Consider the following 20,575-nt stretch of genomic DNA (forward strand, 5'->3'; position numbering starts at 1 on the left):
AAAGCCAAACAAATAAAGACCCCAAACAAATAATAATTTAAAAAAAAAAAAACCACACAAACATAAAAATTGTCTTTCTCCTGTTTTTTTTTCTTCCACCTTGGCAAACAGTTGACAGTTGTAAATAAACAGATCTAAAGAACTCTGATTTTTTTTATTTGCTATGCCATAATACTTATAAGCCTTTGGGGAGATATACCAAGAAGAAAGGAAGTACTTGAAAATCCCTGTATTAGCATGAGATATAATGACACAAGTAGGTGGGCAAAGTGTAAGAATTAAAAGAAACTTTTTTCATCTGGATTTTCAAGCAGTCAGTTATTGCAGTAGGTGTAATATGGTTGTAGGCTGTCTCTGAATGGAAATCACGTTCATCTTTTGAGCTGAAACCCCTCTTTTAACAACTTTCAGAGGATAAACATCATACCTTGTTTTTTTGAATCTGTGTTTTCCTGAGACTGAAGCATCTCATTTAGGAATGCCAATTCAGGCCTGTCATCAAAATGAGATTTTAGTTTTAACTTTGAAAAGCTGTAAACTAAGTTACAGTTCATTAGAGGAAAGGTGAATGACTCCCAGAGGCAATTAAAGAAACATCATTGTTACTTGTACTCTTCATCAGACCCACATATAATAAAAGGAAAGCAACCCTTTTGGAAGAGAGTTGCTACTACAGAAGCCCCAAGGGGCAAGTCAGGGTGGGAGAGTGGAGCAATGACAAAGATGTCATTTGACTGCTGCTTTTTGAAATGGTGACATGCATTTTTCAGAGGATTTTTTTTAAAGCATTTGTCAATCCAAGGGTAATACTGTATATTCCTCCTCTGGATATGAGGAAAGTATTGTGGAACCTTGTGACTGAAGTTTGTGTTTGTGATGGTATTTGTATATATAGTTTCCTGTCACATAAATCTTCCTAAAATCCACAACAAGCATATGCAACATTTTATATGCTAGTTTATGTTAGAAGAACACACAACAAACTTAAATCCAGCAGCTTTCAGAAAGTGCATGGCCCTTCAGCAGCACAGAACTCATCTGTTTTAACTACACCAAAGTACCTGTTTGATATCTCACAGTACAAATACAGGCTAAGTGCTCCAGCATAGTTCTCCACCCTTTGGTGGAGAATTCACCATAAACTAGTGGAGGATTAGGGGAAAATGTGAGAATTTGACTTTGGCAGGAACACTCATATTTTAAGTCCCAACTGTAAATAGTTTCCAGTCCCTGCTTTCAATAAGAGGGCATGTTGATGAAACCACAAGTCCAGTCCAGGCAGATGCTACGTACTGATCTCTGCATCCATACAAAGAGATGATGCACAACTGGACAACAACAGTCCGCACTAAATCTGCATGTTCAAATGTAGCTTCATCTGTTTAGCCACTGTTAAAAACCAAATTGTTCCGGTCTTGCACTACAGAACACTATGTAAACCACGTGCTGTTTATTGCAGGCACCAGGCTGGACATCAATCTGGGGCCAATTCCTGAAGCACAGCTCAAGGAATTGACTTAGCAATGCCAATCATTTTTTTAAGGGCAATTCCAGTGGATCAAAGGGAAACTGATAATGTTTATGAATGTCCAGTTTATAAAATCAAAAGCAGAGGGCCAGCTTATGTTTGGACTTTCAATCTGAAAATCAAGAAGTCAGGTAAATGGGTTCTGGCAGGAATAGCTTTACTTTTGGCAGTTTAGTACTAACCTTTCAATAATACATGCTGCTTTCTCAATCTGCCTTGTAGTAAAAGTAAAAGAAGATAAACATTTTTCAAAGTCAGCTGGAGCAGGAGATTTGCCTCACAAAAACACAATCCTTGGTGTAACACTTATGTGCTCTATGTCGTTATTTCCTCATCCATCAGTGTTGTGTTCATGTGTTTCTCCACATAATGATTATTGATCTGCAAGCACCATTACACCAGCTACGGGAAAGTAAATGGGAAACATTAGCATCTGGGTGTAGTTTGACTCACAAAATACTCCTCTTTAGATTAGTCTTTATTCTCTCTACATAAAATGAAACATGTATCTTACAAGAATTTTAACATATTTTAACATGCAATACAAGCATGTTGCATTTAAACAAAGTTGTTCAAAAGCCTGGTAGTACAAATGAAAAAAACCTCTAAGTATGAACTGTAAGCAAAAAAAAAATTAATCCTGAACTCTGATTTAGACCAGATGGTTCAGGCAGCAGATGCACTACACAAAAACTGCTGGTTTTACTGGGATGATGTTTAAAATTTTTAAAATTTTATTTTATATTTTTAAAGAAATACTCTTCTAGTTTCATGTTTCTGTGAATAATTGCACTTTGAAATAAAATAAAAAAAACAATCATCCTCCCACTGGTCGATTGCATCAGCTTTGGTTGGAATATAATGGCATCAAATGAAAGTACACTTTCCTTCTTTGCAGGGACAAGTTCCATAAACTACAGGTGGATTAACAGGTTCAGAAAGCAAGGGTTGGAAAACTGAATCTTTAAGGTCAAGTTGGTAGACAAGGGTGTTTTGTTTCTTTAAAGATACGGATGCTTTGAAGGTAGTTGTTAAACATCCTTTCTGCAAACTTGCACAATTATATAAATAAAAATATTGCTCAAATTGATCAAGTTCTCTATCACGTGCTTGGGTAGCTCTATTAAAAATTAACCACTCAAGGTTCAAGAGTGCCATTTCACTTAACCTATAGGTCTGTGCATGTAGATTTCTCTACCAAAACATTTTCCTGAGAGATCTTTTGCATAAGACCATATCAATCAAAAAGTTCCCAACACAGAAATGAATGTACTATACACAACAATTCTATCTTATATAAAACAGAGTAATAAACTTTTGAAGTCAAAATTTTTCAACATATTAACCAGTTGCAGGCACAGCTTGAGCTCAGTGTTGTCAATTGTCATCCGCCAGTTGTTTTTGTAAACTAGGAGACATGAGAAAACAATGTTAGTGCTTTTCAGGAAACTCAGGTTCCCCATAAACAACAGTTTCCATTACTGAAGATGACAACTTCCAAAACAGCACTTCTATACGCTTCAAGGAACCAGTAGGGATTTCAAAATAGGCAAAAGCATTTCGATTTCTTAAGCGAAACAGTTGTTTACACAGACAGTATGACTCACTTCAAAGAAGCCGATTTCAGCCTAGGAAAAATTCTGAAGTCCAAGAGACTTCATTTGCATAGGTGCGGGATCTGCCCCAGGGCACAGGAAGTCAAGTGTTATTTAAGGGGCTACAACAGTTTAATAAGGAATGACTACGGAGCATGACCCTCACCTTTCCAGGTACTCCTTGACATTGTTGTAACCGTAGAACTTGGCCAGGTGGATGAGCATGCCGGTGGCACAGCGCCCGTCCCGCCGGCGGCAGTAGCTGCAGTTGCACACCCCACGACAAGGAGGACAGATCCAGGCCTGCAAGGGCATGAATGTGGGACAGGGGGTAAAAGCAAGTTATGAGCAAGGTTATATTGGCCTTCCCGTTGCTCAGACAAACATACGTATGGCTTCCCTACCATGTGACTGCTAAGGGCAAGGTTTTAAAAGCCTCTATCAGCCAGGCAGTCAACCTTGTTAACAATTTCCAAATTCTGCATGATTAAAGAAATCATTAAATGCTTTAATGCTTACTCTGAAGCCTCAGGTTCTCTAATGTGCTCAGTATTGATTTTCAGATAGACTGAAGTCATCTGTAATGCCTAATGATAATTCATTCTGTGCTAGGCTGACTGTAGTCAACTCCCTAGAAGATGGGTACCCATTGTGACAAGTTTCTTTGGCTCTGCCTGCTGGTATAGCACGATTCCTGGAATTGAATACCCAGCTCTTACATGAGTCAGGCATCTCCAAGCTGCTCAGCAACTGCAGACAGAAGCACAAGTGCTAATACAGCAGCCACTGCCAGCACCTCAGAGCCATTAGTTTCCTGCTGACCTTCAGAAGAGCCCAGAAGATCATCTCTAAAACAGAGGTGGAGGAGAGGAGGTCTCAGAACAAGCCAAACACTCTGTTCTGCTAAGAGGTTCTTTGTGTATCCACGTGCCTCATTCTCTGGCAGCAGCCTGTGCTCTCTCCTTGCTCAATGTCTCAGGGGACAACAAAGAAAAGGGAATCAACCCTAAGACTTTTAGGGTCCTTCTCTTTTTTTCTCATATTTAAACAATGGAATCAAAAACAAGGAGCCTGCTTTGCATGCCACGTTACTGATAGCATTAAAAAATGTGTCTGTTTTGGCATTTTTCTGAAAGTGGACGGATTCCATTTCTTAAAAGCTCTCACACTTGCCCTCCACCATCTGATAAGCAAGTGGAGCTTCAAAGCACAAAGACAGGTGGATGGTAACCCAGGTCCAGCACTTTCCACTTGAGTTCTAAAGAAAATCAGTGTCATAACAGTACTACAGTCATAACAGTACTACAGATCTTCTCATGGCAAAGAAGTTTAAACATATCATGTTACCATGAGCATATATTGTTCATTATACTTTTGTTCCAAGCCCAAAAAATGATACTTACTGGATCAAGCAGAGCTGATTTCACATCTTCACCGTATCGATTTCGAAGACACGGTCCACAAAACTGCCCTCTTACTCCTCCACAGCCCTGGTTGCGACAGATTGTCTTTGTATCTGTTGTCTTTTGTCGACACTGGTGGCAAGTACTACCCTAAAAGTGGAAAGGAGGAGAACCATCCTAGGACATCTTAAATGCTCAATGACAAACTTTCCTAATAATAAGCACAAATTTCAAACCGAAGTCAAATTCAGCAATGAAAATCTTAGTAAGTTCTATTATTATGATAAATCATATAGCAATGGTAGGAATTTTACAGAGACAGCGTCCAGCTTCAGTTAGTTGCGTTGGAAATCTCAAATTACATGAGCCTCATGTTGCAGTTCTGATCCTTTCTTCCACCTAAGAAAAAGCTAGAACTATTCAGAAAATGACCTTGTGACTCATCTCTGCCAATACAATGAAATACATAGTAAGCTGATCTTTATGACAGTCAATAGCCAAATCCAGTGAAAGAAAGGAAGGAGAAGTTCCATCAAGAACTTTGGAAATTACCCAACCTGTACAGAAATGTAATTTCCAGGGGGTACAAGGAACATCAGGGATCACTATTATTTAACGGTACAACCAACACAACATTTATATTGAGAATGAGAGATAAAAAGGATGCCAGCTCTTCTCAGTGGTAAGTCAGAGCTATAGTAAATTTTATTTAATAGCTCTGTGGCAAGAAAGCACTTCTCTCCAGAGGTAAAAAGTTGGGGGGGTGTATCAACCAGCACAGTCAAGCCTGACAAAGCTTTCAAGGTCGTGCTTGCATAACATAATAATGATGAGCTGCACTCTCTCCAGAACCTCAGGAAAGCACACCTTTCAGCAAACTCCAGTGAACTACTGAGAGACTTTTAATTTCAAGCAGACAGACAAACTGAAGAATACAGCAGCCACTTACTAGAACTTTGTCATAGATTTTGTCTCTAACAGTGACTGCAATGTTGTCCAAGTCCTCTTCAGTAATATCTTCTACTGGACGATGAGACGAGTACTTTGATGATCTCCTTCTTTTGCGCACTCCACAATCCCCCTGCTAAACAAACTCATCTCAATACCTTTTGTCTGATGTCACGAAGACTCTGTCACCAAACTTGGTAACAAATTCTTTCATTTTTAATGTGTATGCAGTCCAGAGTGGGCAGACTACAGGCTCATGCACCACTGGAGGAACAGGTAATAGTTTCCAAATTATCATTGCCTCTTTCTCTCCCTCTCCTCCCTAACTTTTTCTCTACTACATTTTTTATTAATTCTGTTTCCATGTTCTTCTTCCTTTCCATCATTACTACTTTTACTTCCATAAATCCCTGACATGACTTCTGCTAACTTTTTTCTTTGCATTCCCTGCACTCCTCCACTGTAACCCTTCATACTCCATTTCTTCCCTCTCAAAATAAGAAACTATGATTATATGCCTTCCCGTGCTTTCCTCCTTCAATCTCCTTGCATACTCTCTGATTGGTTTCTCCAATGACGATGTCTAATGCCCTGCAAAAAACCCTCTACTGAAGTTTTAGGTTAGCCCTGCATACCCAGGCCTCCCTTTCTTACTATCCTCTTTGTTATTTGGAAGAGAGTACTCCACTCACTATTAAGTGCTCTTTTTTCATTCCAAATATCCTTCTCTTTGACCCGTATTCATGGATAAATCTTATCTGATTCTTAGTCTTCCCCATACCTGTCTCTTAAGATCTCATTTGTCCTTCACTCTAAGATTGGCTCTGTTCTGTCCAAAACAGTCATTTGCCTGCTCAGGTTCTCATTCAGTGCTACTCCACTTTTTCTAATAGCCAAGTTCCCTCTATAATGCTTCAGCTATGCCCAGCACTCTTTCCTACAAGCAGAACTGGTATCCAGTCTGTGTGGATGCACACTTAGAGTCTTCCTCATAAGGGCTAGGAATTTTCAGATAATGAATAAATAACAGACTGTAACGCTTGGACAACACAGGTTACAAGCAGAGCCCTCTTAACAGGTGAAAGATGAGGCAGAAAGGCCTGGAGATAACTTTTTCTGTAGCTAATCCCAACCAAAGATTCTCAATAACTTTCTCTAAGGTGTGATGTCTGGTCTAAGTGCTGGCCAACAATTTAAATGTTTCCTAATTCCTGACTACTGGAGATATCAAAGTCTGGCAAATACCACACTGAGTCTCTTCAAGAGGTTTTGTTGCCTATAGCTACGGATATGTTCTGCAAATTTGACAGCCGACACAGTAAATTTTTCCAAGGCAAATTTTTCCGGTGGACGGGCATTTCTGGTTGGGTTCATTCGACGTGCTATCTGGCCTTCAGAAAATGTCCTCCTTGGGGTTTTCTTCTGTTTCTAGAAGGGGAAGAAAATTCCAGTAACTGTCCTATCAGTTATTCGTAGCATTAAACACTAGAAACAATCTGAAAATGTCTGTACCACACTTGTAGTACCATAAATTAATCTGTTGTTCTCCCGCTCCTTAATTGTTAAGCCAAACCTCACCAATTTCTAGCATTCTTAAGTATTCTCCCTACAGACTATAACCTTCTGCTCCTTTTAAAACACCACACCTTCAGGTCAAATTCTATTCCAATTAACATCATAGAACTACACCAAAAATTTAACATGATGTCATATTAAGGTAGAAGCTAGTTCTTACTGTTCTTTGGTAGCTAAATGCTCAGATTTTCCCACAATCTGAATACACCTTTGAGGAACAATCCAAATTCTAGTTTATTTTCTTTTAAACTTTTTAAACTGAAAGGGCATTATTAAGCTGCTTCTCATGGTTCATGACTCCTAAAACTTGGAAATTCTTTAGAGGTGAAAGATATCCTCTTGATATTGTCACACCCGCCAATTACTGCGTGACTGAATTCATGTACCATAAGTCCTGCCTGGGCACCTACCACAAGGCAGCTACTAAATCTGACAGTATAAAGAAGATGTAGAAAGCAAGTCTGCTTGCTACCATACACTTATATTTTCTTTCAAAGAAGTGAAAGACACATTACAAGGAGACAGGTGGGAAGTCAAAAATCAAGCAGATGAGGCAACTAGAATACTTCTTCTGCCCTCTCCTTTCCTCCATTAAAGGTACTAAATAAAAGTAGCAGGCTTTATGTACGTATTTAAAGTATGTTTAAGTCTCTGAAACATTTAACTAAAGCTAGCAAGGTGATCCAGCCTTTCAAATTCTGTTTAACTTGGCTTCATCTTTTAATAACCACCATACCAGCATTTCTAAATGGGCTTTCCAAAGACATGGCTCTTCAGTTTTTCCTCACATCTCTTCTGTTTATAATACATGTGGAAAAACACTAAAGAGAACTAGGAGGGATTGACAATCCTCTGCTTAAAGTTGAGAAAAGGCAGTTGAAACAACTGCAGTCTCGTTCCAGTTTGTGTTGACATGTTTCAATTTCATGAACATTGCTCTACTGGGAAGTGTGGATTTTAGAAGAAAAGCCTGCAAGAGGGAAATGAACAGAATCTAAATCCAAAGGAAAGCAACTATTCTTCTCTGTTCCCACATACACAGACATATGTCTACCATCTCAATAGTATTTCTAGGGCAAAAAATATAAAGTAGCATCTCATCTCAGTTTTCTTATTTCTTCATAAATTGATTTATAAAATTCCATTTCCACACATAATCTCTAATACTTCCTGACCAATAGCAAATCTATACAAATAAAGTACCCAAACTTAAAGAAAACCAGAACAAACTTGGTCAAAGTTTCTGATTAAACACTTTAATCCTAAGTCTAGCAAAAACGATTGTCACCACTAGTCAGTACCGAAAACTTACCGAAGGAGTTGAGGTGGGCGTTTTCACTGGGAACAGGTCTGGTATGGAATTCAATTCTGCCAGCAGCTGAGCAAGCTGAAATCAAGTGATGTCACATTAAAAGCTCTCTGCAACTTGCAAACAAGCAACACCTACTATCCACTCTTCACATGCACTTCAAATTATATCTAAACATATGAACTTTCAGTGCATGAAACTTTCTGGAGGCACTTTATTTAAATGGAGCTCACAAAAGGGGTTCATTTACTCCTGAATGAGCAAAACTCTGCAATCTAGCAGTGCTAACTTCATAGCTCCCACTAATTGTTACTAGGAACTAGAATTAGACAGAATTACATAAAATCTTATCGAAACAGCACTAAGGGAGCACAATACAACATGGTAATGACACCCATGACCAATAACAAGAAATTCAGTTCATATGACAAGAGAGAGGGAAGAAAGAAAGACAGGGTGCCCTTGGCAGAAGACAGTAAGATGTTCCCTGTGGACTGTTTTACTGAATGACTGCTGAAAGACCTGTGCTTTTTGTCAGAGAACTCAGTGTCCCCTTAAGCAGTGCAGATACAACCAGAGACATGGGTACACTCTCTGTCATAAAGCAACTGAGCCCCACTGGCAGTTCCTGTAAGCACAGCACATGCAGTATCAGAAGCACTTCAGCAGGATGATCTTTTGCACTATGTAGATGTCCTGGAGGTACATTACCAGAGAAGCAGTGCAAAAATTACATTTATGATCCTTAGCAGTTTCTACCTGGCTTTCCAATCAGTAACTGCAGCAGATCTGTCGTGCACTAACAAAAAGCAGAAAATCTATTGTGCAAATGACACCATGAAACACCTGAAGGATCAGCTGTTTCTCTGACATGTGCTGAATATAAGGCCACAAAACTTGGGCATCTGTAACTTTGTTCACATCCTCATTAAAAATGCTTGGTTCAGCTCTGGTTTTAAACTTGACCAGCCTAGTCCTACTTGAGGCTATTTTAGAGGTAAATGTCTGAGTGCTGAAAGACCTGTAGGGTTTTCCCAGGTAGAAAAATTCACCATAAGATTTTCCCAGCATAGCACCAACAGGGACCCCAAAAATCAAATATGCTGAAGCTAAGTAATTGCATGTAAATGTCAGAGAACAAAACAGCACTCGTAAGTCTTACCATGGCTTTATTTTCTTTTATATTTATGGCTCTCTTAATCATTGCACTGGAAGTTTCCTCCTGTGTTTCTTTAATGTCTTCTTCAGACTCTGAAGTGGAGCCCTCTAGTTTGTCCGACCACTCGCAGTTTATTTCTCTTGAAAGAGGTGTGAGGGATTCACTGTCCTTTACAGGTAAGTCAGACAAAGACTGTTCAGGCACTTTCTTCTCAGATGACTTTCTGGTGGGAAACTGCAAAGCAACGCGAAGGCCAAAGCTTCTTCTCTTGGGGGAAACTTCCTCCTTTTCTTCCTCATTACCCAATAAATTAGGGCATTCTTCATCACTCAGGTCTGACTCCACTGTCTAGAGGCAGGAAGAATCCCATGTTACATTACTGGCTGTGACACAATAAAAGTAATTTTTAAGTCACTAGTTCTAGACAGCAGTCTCAGCACCCAAAGACAGCATCATAAATTCACCTAAATCAACAAATTTTTAAAAGTTCATGGTACACGACTTCTTCCTGTGCAGAGATCAATACAAAATCTACATATTAATATAGTCTGGGATACAGACATGGCTGTCTCCAGAGGAAGAATCTTGCCTAGCACAGTCAGTCTGCAAGCAGGGGAAGAAGTTCGCATTTCTAATATGTGATACTACATTAAATAAATCTCTTTTAAGGTAACACATTTAAATTCAGGATGAAGAAAGAACATCACAGCGTTATCAGAAAAATTCCTACTAGAACAGGAGGTTTACACAGAAGAGACAGGAACAAAGAAGTCAACATATACATTGACATGTAGGTGTGACTGCCTTTACCAGAACTTCTTTCTTGTTCACATGCACCTCATTTGAAGCAAAGCCTTCAAACGCTTCTGTTTCAGAGTCTGTGTCTTCAGTGAAAATCCTCCGCAGTTCTTCAGTGAGGTATCCGGACTGAAATCGGCCTCCCTGCAAAAATACCAGCCAGTAGCTGTGAGAGACAGATACAGAGTAGTCACACAGCCACAGTAAACCAGTTTTGAGGTTCAAGCCGGTACCAATTCAATGGCATATAACTGTGAAAGCACTTAGCAGGCAGAGCCTGTCAAAACTAAAAAAGAAGACAACATTCAGTTTCAGCGTTGAGTTATTTTAACCCAGAAAGATTTTTTTTCCCCCTCATTTTGAGCCCAGGGCTTTAACTGAACTGTTTCTTGTGGGGGGAAACTTTCTTCTTCATCTATTCCTCCCCTTCTTCATTACTACCCAAAAAAAAATAAACTATCAGTTGTCTTAGGAGTAAATTACCATGTTGTTTTGCATGTTTTCTTCTGCATGCAAAAAACCCAGCCTTGAATAAAAGAAGATACAAACCACAATTACAGAAAGAAAGAGCCCTCCTTTTTTGACATTGCAGTAAAACAACTACCTCCTCTAGGCTTGCTGCAGCAGTACAGGCTCCTGGAGATGGGAGTCTGCTCCTCCTCACACTGTTACACCATCACTGAACTGCCAGATACCAATACAAATCCACAGAGCTTCAAACAACCTGACTAACATCCCTCCACCTTTCAACTGCTCAACTCTCTGTTTTTGGTGCACTTTATTATTCACACATGTTCTAGGGCAGGCAGATCCTAAATTTCTGCCTACAGACCAGGAAGTAAAAAGATCTCATTAAAACACTCTTCACGATATGCACATTACATACCAGTTAAACACAATACTTTTACTAAATCAGAAACGTATTTCCATACTTCCAGTCAGAACTAGTAGACCATCTTGTCAACTTCTCTGTTAGTCTCCCAAAAGATTTGTTCACGTGTTCACACCACACCTGCCCCTTGAAAGTCAGAAACATATAAGTTTGTTTCCCCAATTTTCCTCTGCTATTTCTTCCTCCCACATGAAAAACAAAAGTTACCTTTAATACAATGCACTTGATAAATATCTTTATTCTTCCTTTCAATTCCCTCCCTTCCCAGACTTTAATTACACACTTCTTTTCATTAATATCTGGTGAAAAACTTAGAGGGGACTGGGCGGGAGGGGGGTGGGGTGCTACTGCATATGCTCTTTCTTTACACTTAAAACATCTACAAATTATTATGGCTAATTGGAATGAGTTTTCTCTGAGCAAAATTACTTCATTCTTTTGATGTTGATAGCTGCAGTGCAGCTGCTTGAGAAAGGAACAAACACAATAGGGAAGTTACTTAAAAGTTGAATTACATTTCTTGAAGGGAAACTGATGTTTTTATGCATTCTGTGTTTTCATGAAATTCCACAATGAAGTCTGGGGGGGGGAATATGCTGTTTGTTAGCTAAAGTAACTAAAAATAACACATGTAGAGCTATGCTGTTGCATCTAAGAAGAACTGTCTATACAAGGTAAAATACATATCAGGGATACCTATAGAAGAAATGGTGGAAGCTCAGCAGAAATGCAGAGATTATGGGAGTAGGACTTCAGAAAGCTCTGAGGAAAAGCAGGCACACAGAGGTCATTACTTGTTAACTTATTTATGCATCAGATCCAAGAGAACACCTGATGCACTGACATTCCATTCATCACCTCAGCAGGGCAGCTACCTTGCCTCCTCTCCCAATAATGGCAGAATTTTTCTGAACTTCCCATCATTTTGCCCCTCACGCCAAAACCTTTTCGTTTCCTGCACAGGTACCTATAGTCTTTTGCAGCAACAGTGGTGTTTAGTATCATAAACTCCAGATGATGCTCATCCTGATGAAGGGCCCTGATGCACAAGGACTGCAGATTATGTTGCAATTGGATGGAACTCAGGATATTTTTATTATAGCATTTAGAGGTAAAGGAGTTAAACTCAACACTGATGGACATTTAAAGTAATTCTCAGCCCAAGGGAAACACAGGCATGGTGAAGAAGGAGGTTGCAGTGCCAGCTGGAAATTTGGAACAAGTCTCAGTGGGATTCTCAGTAACACATGTTAAAGTAGCAGTAGCATTTTTCATCAGAGGATTTTAAAATGCTTTTTCAGCAAAGACCGTTATAATCTTCATTTCACAAGCTGGGAAACCAAAGGAGAGAGAAGTAAAGTAAGCTGTCTGCAGTCCCCAAGCAGGTAGCAGAAGCTCAGGCTCCCACACAAGGCTTCCCCTCCACCACCACCTCTCCCCAGTGATCCTTTTTGATGCTCCACACAAAGCCATAAATACAAGAGTAAGCTACCTCCCGGTTTTATGAAGTTATCAGTACTGCTGTCTAGCAACAAGATTACAAACCAATTTAGACCCACTATATTTCACTACATTTTAGCCATCATCTTTCTCCGTACGCAGACACTGGCTCTACCCCCAAAAGGTTTCTGCCCTCCCCTTACATCATTTGCCTATAAAGGCCCAGAAACAGCACATACTCCTACAAGCTAACACTAATCATCTTCCTTGCTATCAGCACCTCTTAACCAAGTACTGACCTGATGGACTAGGAAAAGAAAAGGCATTTTTAATTTTCTTATCAATCAAACAGAGGAACCTTTTTGAGAGTACAAATGACAAAGGTATCTTGTAATACATTAATCCCATGTCTATCAAATATAGGCTCCTAAAAGCCTAAAAACTAAATTTTTGTGCAGCCAAGACAGCACACCAGTTGTATTCCTTTCCTGTGAATTCAGCAGCTGCTACATCCAGCTATGAAATCAGAGAAGGAAAAATATCAAATCATTGCACTGATCCAAGCTCCTTCACCATCAAGAGAGCAGAGAACCAGCAAATCACACTATCACAGCAGAAGCTGATGGTTTCTGTGGGTCACCACTATTAAAACATGATTTAGTACAGAAACAGCACTGAGATAAATTTCTGGAAGCAATACCTTGAAGTCTGCATACTCACAAATGGCCATCCAGTATCATGCATTTCCACTGCCTTAGGTATCCAGAGCACAACAGTAATTCTGTCTTTCCAATTTCACTTAAACTCACCTTCTAATGAAACCCACTTTCTTTTTCATATTATTATGTTTTCAAAAACCATCATTAAATCCTAAAAGGATAGCAAGTTTGTTTACATTTATTTTTAATATGAGAACTGCAAATTATGAGTTGTTGTGTGAGTTAGGGTTCACACAGCTTTGACACAGGCTCAGAGTACTACTGCACCCAAAGGCCATAACTGGACCATGGCAATCCATTCCTACCTTTTTTCCAGACTCCAGGGAATCAAAACTAGCATAGCTGTTCTCTGACAACAAGTTCTGTCTGGAAGCATCATCTTGGAACCCTGGAAAATCTTCATTGTCACTGGGGGCATTAAAAATGTTGGCCACATCCTTGGGTATCTGTTTCTGATTCAAAACAAGACAGAAGATAAGAGTCAGATGTGCCAGCTTAACAGGAAGACTCAAACTGGCAACAGTACAACTTATTTTTGTACTCCCGTGCAAGTACAAATCTGTATCACAAAATATGCTATGTGTAAATTGTACCTCATTTAGCCAAACTCCAGGAAAATTCTGTATGGACTGTTTTAATCCCTAAACAGAAACTCAAGATCTGGGGTGAGAAAGGGGATGCGATCGGTAGGGTGTTTAACTCCATGGGAAAGTACTTCGCAGACATAAAAATACATGGTGAGAGGACAGTTCCTCATCTAAAGGAGTTTTTCTCCAGCCCTGAATGTTCAACAGAACATCACTGAGATGAAGTTCAAAATCAAGAGCAATCTGCCCTTTTCCACTGTCACAGACAACGAAGATTGCTCATAGAGGCCCCCATATAATGATTACTTTTTATTATTCTTTTATCTTTTTTAAAATTTAGTTGTGTCAAAGTGAAGGACCCAAAGGAGGCTCATTCTCCAAAAATAATGTTGCTGAAATAAGTTCCACCTCCATTACAAGAACAAGCAGTAACTTGACCAAAGTATCACTCTCTGAAATAAGCTACAGTAACGTGGGAACATGGGCCCAGTTTTATTCTGCTGAAGTCATGCTGTCCATACTTGAACCCCTTTGGATACTTTCTCACCCCCACCTCCTACAGCCAACAGCCAGAATCCGCTGCTGTGATGGAATTCACTCAGAACAGAGAAGTGTTAAAAATGAAGCATTATGCATTTTAATGGAAAAACATACTAGGAGCTATGTGCCTCGCTGCTATGAATAAATTGCTTCCAGGAGCCACTGCATTAGTTCTTGTGCTAATGTACAGCTGAGTTAGCCACTGCTGTGATTACTGTATGCCTAATTTCTTCTTCTTCATCTATTGCTTCTGCATCTGCACCAGAGGAGTCATTATGGGGGTGTAATTACTGATTTTGATCCAAAAAAAACAAACTCTTTCCCTGTAGAAGACTTTTTTTTTAATCTTTTATGCATTCCCAAGTACTAAGGTACTAGTATTGATTTAAGTAACTTACTGCAGAACTTCAAAGTTTTAGTTTGTGACTTGCTCCCCATAGCCTGCCTACGAAGAATCTCATTCAGTTATTGATGAGTCTCCATTTTACCAAAAGGGCTTAAGGTAATAATAGACAAACCTGATGCATACAAGGTGGGCACACTTCAGAAGTCTAAAAAGAGCATCCTCACCATGAAGCTTGCTTATCAACACTATTTCCACAGCTGAAATCCTGTGTTTCTACACCCAAAATCACAGGTCGAGTTTATTCCCAGCAGAAGTCCACTGCCATCAGCAGACTGACATCAAAGACAAGCATGCACCAAACATCTCTGCCATGATGGGTTTGTTTGCTGTCATTTATTGTGTAGTCCTGGAAGCCACTGGTATTTTCATTTTTAACTTTCAGTACACAAATAACTTTTCAACTACATTCTGAAACTGATTTTCAATCAGCATCAGAGCCTAGGATTTTAACTTTGTCAACAAATTAGTATATACAAAGAAAGTAAATACATATATGCCTAAACACAAATGTCAAAATATTTATCTATTCTAAACACCTGGATGACACAGAACATTTTTGCCATTAAATCCCTTAAAAAGGCAAGAAGGCAAAGAGGTGATGAACATTCCAAGTTTGCTCAGGGAAAATATTTCAACATGAACAGACCACACGTTCAGATACAATGGTCTGCTGCAATGTTGCAGATGTGAGAAGTAATGTCTTTTAAAGATACATGCTACAATACAACGGATAAATACCAAAAGTCTAGCAAAAGCTGGAAATAATTCACAGCTGCTGAAAAAGTCAGTTTTATTTCTAATAGGAGACTTCATACCTACTGAACTTATTTATTTTTGCACATAAAACACAGTTAATTGTTTAAAACTTCCAAAAGGTACTTTTCAAAAACAAACCTTCCCAGCTACAAACAGCACACAATCCAAAAACTGCCAGAATAATCAATCCTATGTTTTTTCAGCAGAAGTCCAAAGTTCAAGACATCCCCATCTCTCAGTTCTCCCTTCTCCAAATTTGACAAAATACCACCAGTACATCCAGGAGCACACTCAGATGTCTTGGACTGCACGGAGTTACCATTCCCACAGAACCATGAGTAGGCAGTTCATGTGTGCCTGCGGAGGCTGGCAGGGCTGTCACCAAGGGCCAAGGCTGACAGAGACAGAAAATTAGGCCAGGAGGGTTGTCAGATCTATTTCAATCACGAGTGATTGGAAAAGGAAGGCACCTGAGGTCCCCAGCTGTCACAAGAACATTTTTCCAAGCACTATCCCCATGAATTCCGCCTGTCTTGTTAGGCAAGGAAAAAAAGACAAGCCTGAGGTGAGCTGTTTTACTTTCCACATCAACAGGAAGAATTCTCATGTTTCAAGTGAAAAAGCAACTTTCCTGATACCAAAGCCAGAAAACATGCAACTTGCCCTTCTCTAGGCTGCAAGGAGAGAACGCTTGCCTGCATGCACATTCACGGATTTTGTGGGAAGCATCAGCTATTTCTACGCCACTGACTAACATATTTGAGTTAAGAATTATTTGTATGCAACACTTTCCTTGTCGATTGTGATACTAACACATTCTTCTCTGACAGTGATGTATCAGAAGAACATACAGTATGAGAAAGCAGGGCTAGATGTAATTCTCTTTATTTTTGCTCCTACCATGAAAAAAAAAACCATCAGTTGGGCTGTGTTCCCTTATTCAAGCTTGCACAATGTACTCCTATTCAAAGCAGAGGACAGACAATTTCAACCATGTTCAAATTTAGTCAAACTGAAATAATTCCAGTCTAACCCCAAACAGATGCTCACACAAACCAAATCTGTGCGAAGTCACACCTTCAACATGCATTGGAAAGCCTCTTAAGTTGTCCCAGGTTCAGCACGGAGGCAAGCTCGAGGCATGCCACCTAAGGGTTACAGGCACTGGATTTGGCTCATACCCCAAAATAACAACCGAACAGGGAAGCATTCCAAGGCTGACAATTCTGAGCAGCACTACAAGAATAGAGGGCCCCAGCCAAAATGTCAATAGGTGCCAAACCAGTAAACCAAAACTGAAGTCAAGATCCTGTTTTTTCCACTGAAATCATAAAGGCGAACAGTATTGCAAAAGTTTAATTTTAGGCATCATACAAATATGTGAAAGATGTGGAAGGCAAAGAGTCCCTTCCTACAGCACAAAAGAATCACACAACTGGATGCACAGTCAACAGGACTGTCAACACCATAACCAGCCTGAGACTCAAGGGCAACAATGAAATTTAGGAAGGCAAGGAAGATCCTAGATGATCTTCACAATTTCTCAACAGCATTAGACCACAAACCCCTGAAACTTTCTGGATAGTGAAATATATTCCTGGCACAAGTGGCAGAAGGTTGAAAAGCAAGCGAGTGTTCAGAAAAAAAAAAGGAACAAGTGATAGAATGAGCAGTCATCACCCACTTTTATGATCTTTGCAGACATTATGTGATTCCAGTGAAGGTGAAGATGGATTATGCCTGAGCCTGTAAATCTGTCACAGCAGTAACTCCTGAGACTTCCATGGTACCCCCGAAAAAGTTCTGGCAATTTCACCTCAGACAACCTACTGCTAAATCCAAGTAAATTCTGCTATAGCCAGAACAGTGGAGTAGGGTTTCTATGTTGCCTTATTTAAACTGATAAGCTAATGCCTATCAAGCTACTTTATCCTAAAGTAAGGAACTTCCAACTATCATAACCATATGGTGAGCCATTTAAAATGCCACCGTCCATAGGCAATACCTGCCTAAAAACTATTTCCTACTTTTCAAAAACGCTGATAATACTGTGAATATCAGCATGCTGTCATATGAATACAGTTCAAACGCTGTCAACTGCTACTATCTGCTCCTTTGTACTATCTAATCTCTCACCGATTCAAACAGTTGTAACAGCTATTTCTGAATTAATTTTGCATAATTCAAGAGCATCCTTTTCATCTATGGTGATGCCTAATTACTTTTCAAGCCCTGGCGTTCCAAGGAAAACGCTTTTGTACAATACCACAGGGATACTACACATCCCTGCTCTGTGTCTCAGTTATTGGTGTCCAGTCTTTTTGGGTGCAAGTGCTCTGTCAGCCAAGCCTCCCTTTAACAAGTTCTGTGTACTGAAACTGCTGTGCAAGGACTTGGTAAATTAGACTCTGGGAAGGAAATGGAACTGCAGGTATTGTGATTCAAAACAACTTTGTACTGTTGACTTCTTTAGCAATTGTTTTCAATGGGGGCACATACAAATTAATGTGCCTGTCATCAGACAGTATGTGACTTCAGAGACAAGGAAACCTTTGCCACCATATCCTCCTGGCCCAGGCAGAGCTGAACTCACTGCTCACCATTGTATCACAAACACGAGGCAGAGCCAGCACAAGGCTGCACTCAGACAAGAATGAACTCCCATGAGAAACAGGAAAGCACCAAAACCAGACTGGGTCCTTTGCTAAGCCTTAAAAGAAACATGTGCAGCCTTTTAGCTCTGCACTAGAAAGGTGACTAGCAGATGGTAAGACCCTCTTGTTCCAGCACCCGAGAAGTGATGTGCTATTTGCTTCTATTGTTAACCAGGTTTTTCCCAAACTGTTTTATAGCCTCTTATCTTCACATTGACAATGAGGGGCCTGAGGTCATACACAGGTAGAAGGTTTACAAAGTCTTTGACAGGGCAGAGGTCCTATGTTCCGAGGGTCTCTAGTACACTCTTGTCCCAAAGAAACCCATATAAAGCCCTAACTTTCCATCATCAAGAGCTGAGAATCTGACTTTCCCCTCACTCCTTCCCACCACCTGGGAAGCTCACCATGACTGAAGGGAAGTCAATTTAGATTACATATAAGGAGAACAGTAAAACACTGGAACAGGTTGTCTAGAGAGCTAGTGGATGCCCCATCCCTGGAAACATTCAAGGTCAGGTTGGATAGCGGTCTGAGCAAGCTGATCTAGTTGCTCAGAGCAACTCATTAGAGGGCGGGGGGCTGATTAGATGAGGTCCCTCCCAACCCAAACTATTCTGTGAATCCATAGCTACGCCTCCTCCTAAGATGTGAAGCGCACACCAGCCTGACGCACCCGAGAATGCGCCAGGCTCGGACCAGACCGCAGCCAGCGGAACCACGCCTGTGTTTGTCCCGAACCCTCCAGCCTCACCAATACTTACATGCGTGTTTAAGGTGGCATCGCGGTGTTTCAACACCACCAACAAAAAAGCGGCCAGAATTAAAAATAAATATATTAATTAGCTATTTCTAAAGTGGCATCCCCAGGCTCACAGAGACTAACTAATTAACAGAGCTCCTCCACATCAGCCTTTATTAGCGCCGCCGCAGATCCCAGCACCGCTGCAGCTGCCCCACGCCGGTGCTGAGCCCCTCGGGCGGTTTCCACCCCCTTCCCGGCCTTTTACAAGCCCGGAGCCGCCGCGCCACGTGGAGGGCGCCCGGCGGGACCGCGGCTGCCGCGCCGGTCGGGACCGCGAGCACCGGGCGGGGGCGGCGCGGGGGGCCGGGGGCGCTGCCCCGCCGATGCCCGCCCCCCGTCCGGGTGCTGAGGGGCAGCGCCCCCGACCCCCCGCGCCGCGGTCAGCGGACAAAGGCCGCCGCTGTCCCGGGAAGGCGGAAAGCTGTCGGGCCGGCTCCCTTCCCCGCCGCCCGACCCTGCTGCCCCGCTCCGCGCAGCCCGGGGGCCGCCTCACCGTGCCGCGGGTCCGCGCTGCCGCCGCCCCCCGCCGCCGCCGCCGGCCCCTCCGCGCCATGGCCGCCCGCGCTGCCGCGGGAGGAGGAAGGGGACGGAGGAGGGAGGAGGAGCGGGGGGCGGTGGCGGGGTGGAGCCGCCGGCGGCGGCGGGAAAGGCGGGATGGGGATGGGGCACCTTGTGTAGCCTGACTGGGGATGGGGAAGTGCAGTCCGGATGCTGCTGCGGAGCCCTTGGTGGTGCAGGCGCTCCCCCCGTGGCACCCGGCATCGTCCGTTCTTTCATACACGCGCGTCGCAGTTAGTCTGAAAGGAGCGGTCTTTACCTTGGGGGAATAAATAGGCTTTCATCCTCCAAATAATTTAAACTGTTAATTTAGTACAAGCGAGAAGTGTAAGCCTCTTGAAAACCTCTAAAAAGAGGGAGAATGCAGATGATGTAGCTTTAGAATCGTGAGGGTTGGAAAAGACCTCTAAGATTATCAAATCCAACCATTGACCCAGCACGCATGATCACCAACCCATGGCCCCAAGTGCCACATCCACACTATTTTTGAACACTTTTGGGGATGTGATTCCACCACTTCCCTGAGCAGTCTGTTCCAAAGCCTGATCCCTCTCTAAGGGAAGAAATTTTTCCTAATATGCAATCTAAACCTCCCTGGCAGAATCTGAGGCCATTTCATCTTCTCCTATGGCTGTTCCTTGTGAGAAGAGACTGATCCCCACCCTGCTACAACCTCCTTTTGGGTAGCTTCAGAGAGCAATCAGGTCTCCCCTGAGCCTCCTTTTCTCCTGTCTAAACAAGCCCAGTTCCCTCAGCCGGTCCTCATCAGGCTCATGCTCCAGACCCTTCCAGAAATAGGAGAGCAATTGAAGACAGGATAAGGTCTGAGGGTTTGTTTCACACTCAGGTTTCTGTCTAGCAGCAGATGGGCGATCTTCCACAAGCCCTCTAGTCTGGACAGTT

The 20,575-nt window shown here is 41.5% G+C and overlaps 1 protein-coding gene across 1 annotated transcript; it reads right to left on the bottom strand.

Annotated features, from left to right (window-relative positions):
• Window positions 1-56: 56 nt before the first annotated feature.
• On the bottom strand, window positions 57-19,876 carry CDCA7L (cell division cycle associated 7 like). The gene is made up of 10 exons (XM_017823835.1): window positions 19,784-19,876; window positions 13,672-13,818; window positions 10,328-10,459; window positions 9,521-9,865; window positions 8,362-8,436; window positions 6,720-6,902; window positions 5,476-5,607; window positions 4,527-4,676; window positions 3,290-3,426; window positions 57-2,936 (listed from the first exon to the last, which is right to left on the bottom strand). The coding sequence occupies exons 1-10, from the start codon at window positions 19,874-19,876 to the stop codon at window positions 2,906-2,908; spliced, it is 1,425 nt and encodes a 474-aa protein (XP_017679324.1). The 3' UTR covers window positions 57-2,905.
• Window positions 19,877-20,575: the final 699 nt, after the last annotated feature.

The sequence above is a fragment of the Lepidothrix coronata genome, unplaced genomic scaffold (genome assembly GCF_001604755.1).
Source record: "Lepidothrix coronata isolate B3197 unplaced genomic scaffold, Lepidothrix_coronata-1.0 Scaffold106, whole genome shotgun sequence".
Taxonomy (NCBI): domain Eukaryota; kingdom Metazoa; phylum Chordata; class Aves; order Passeriformes; family Pipridae; genus Lepidothrix; species Lepidothrix coronata.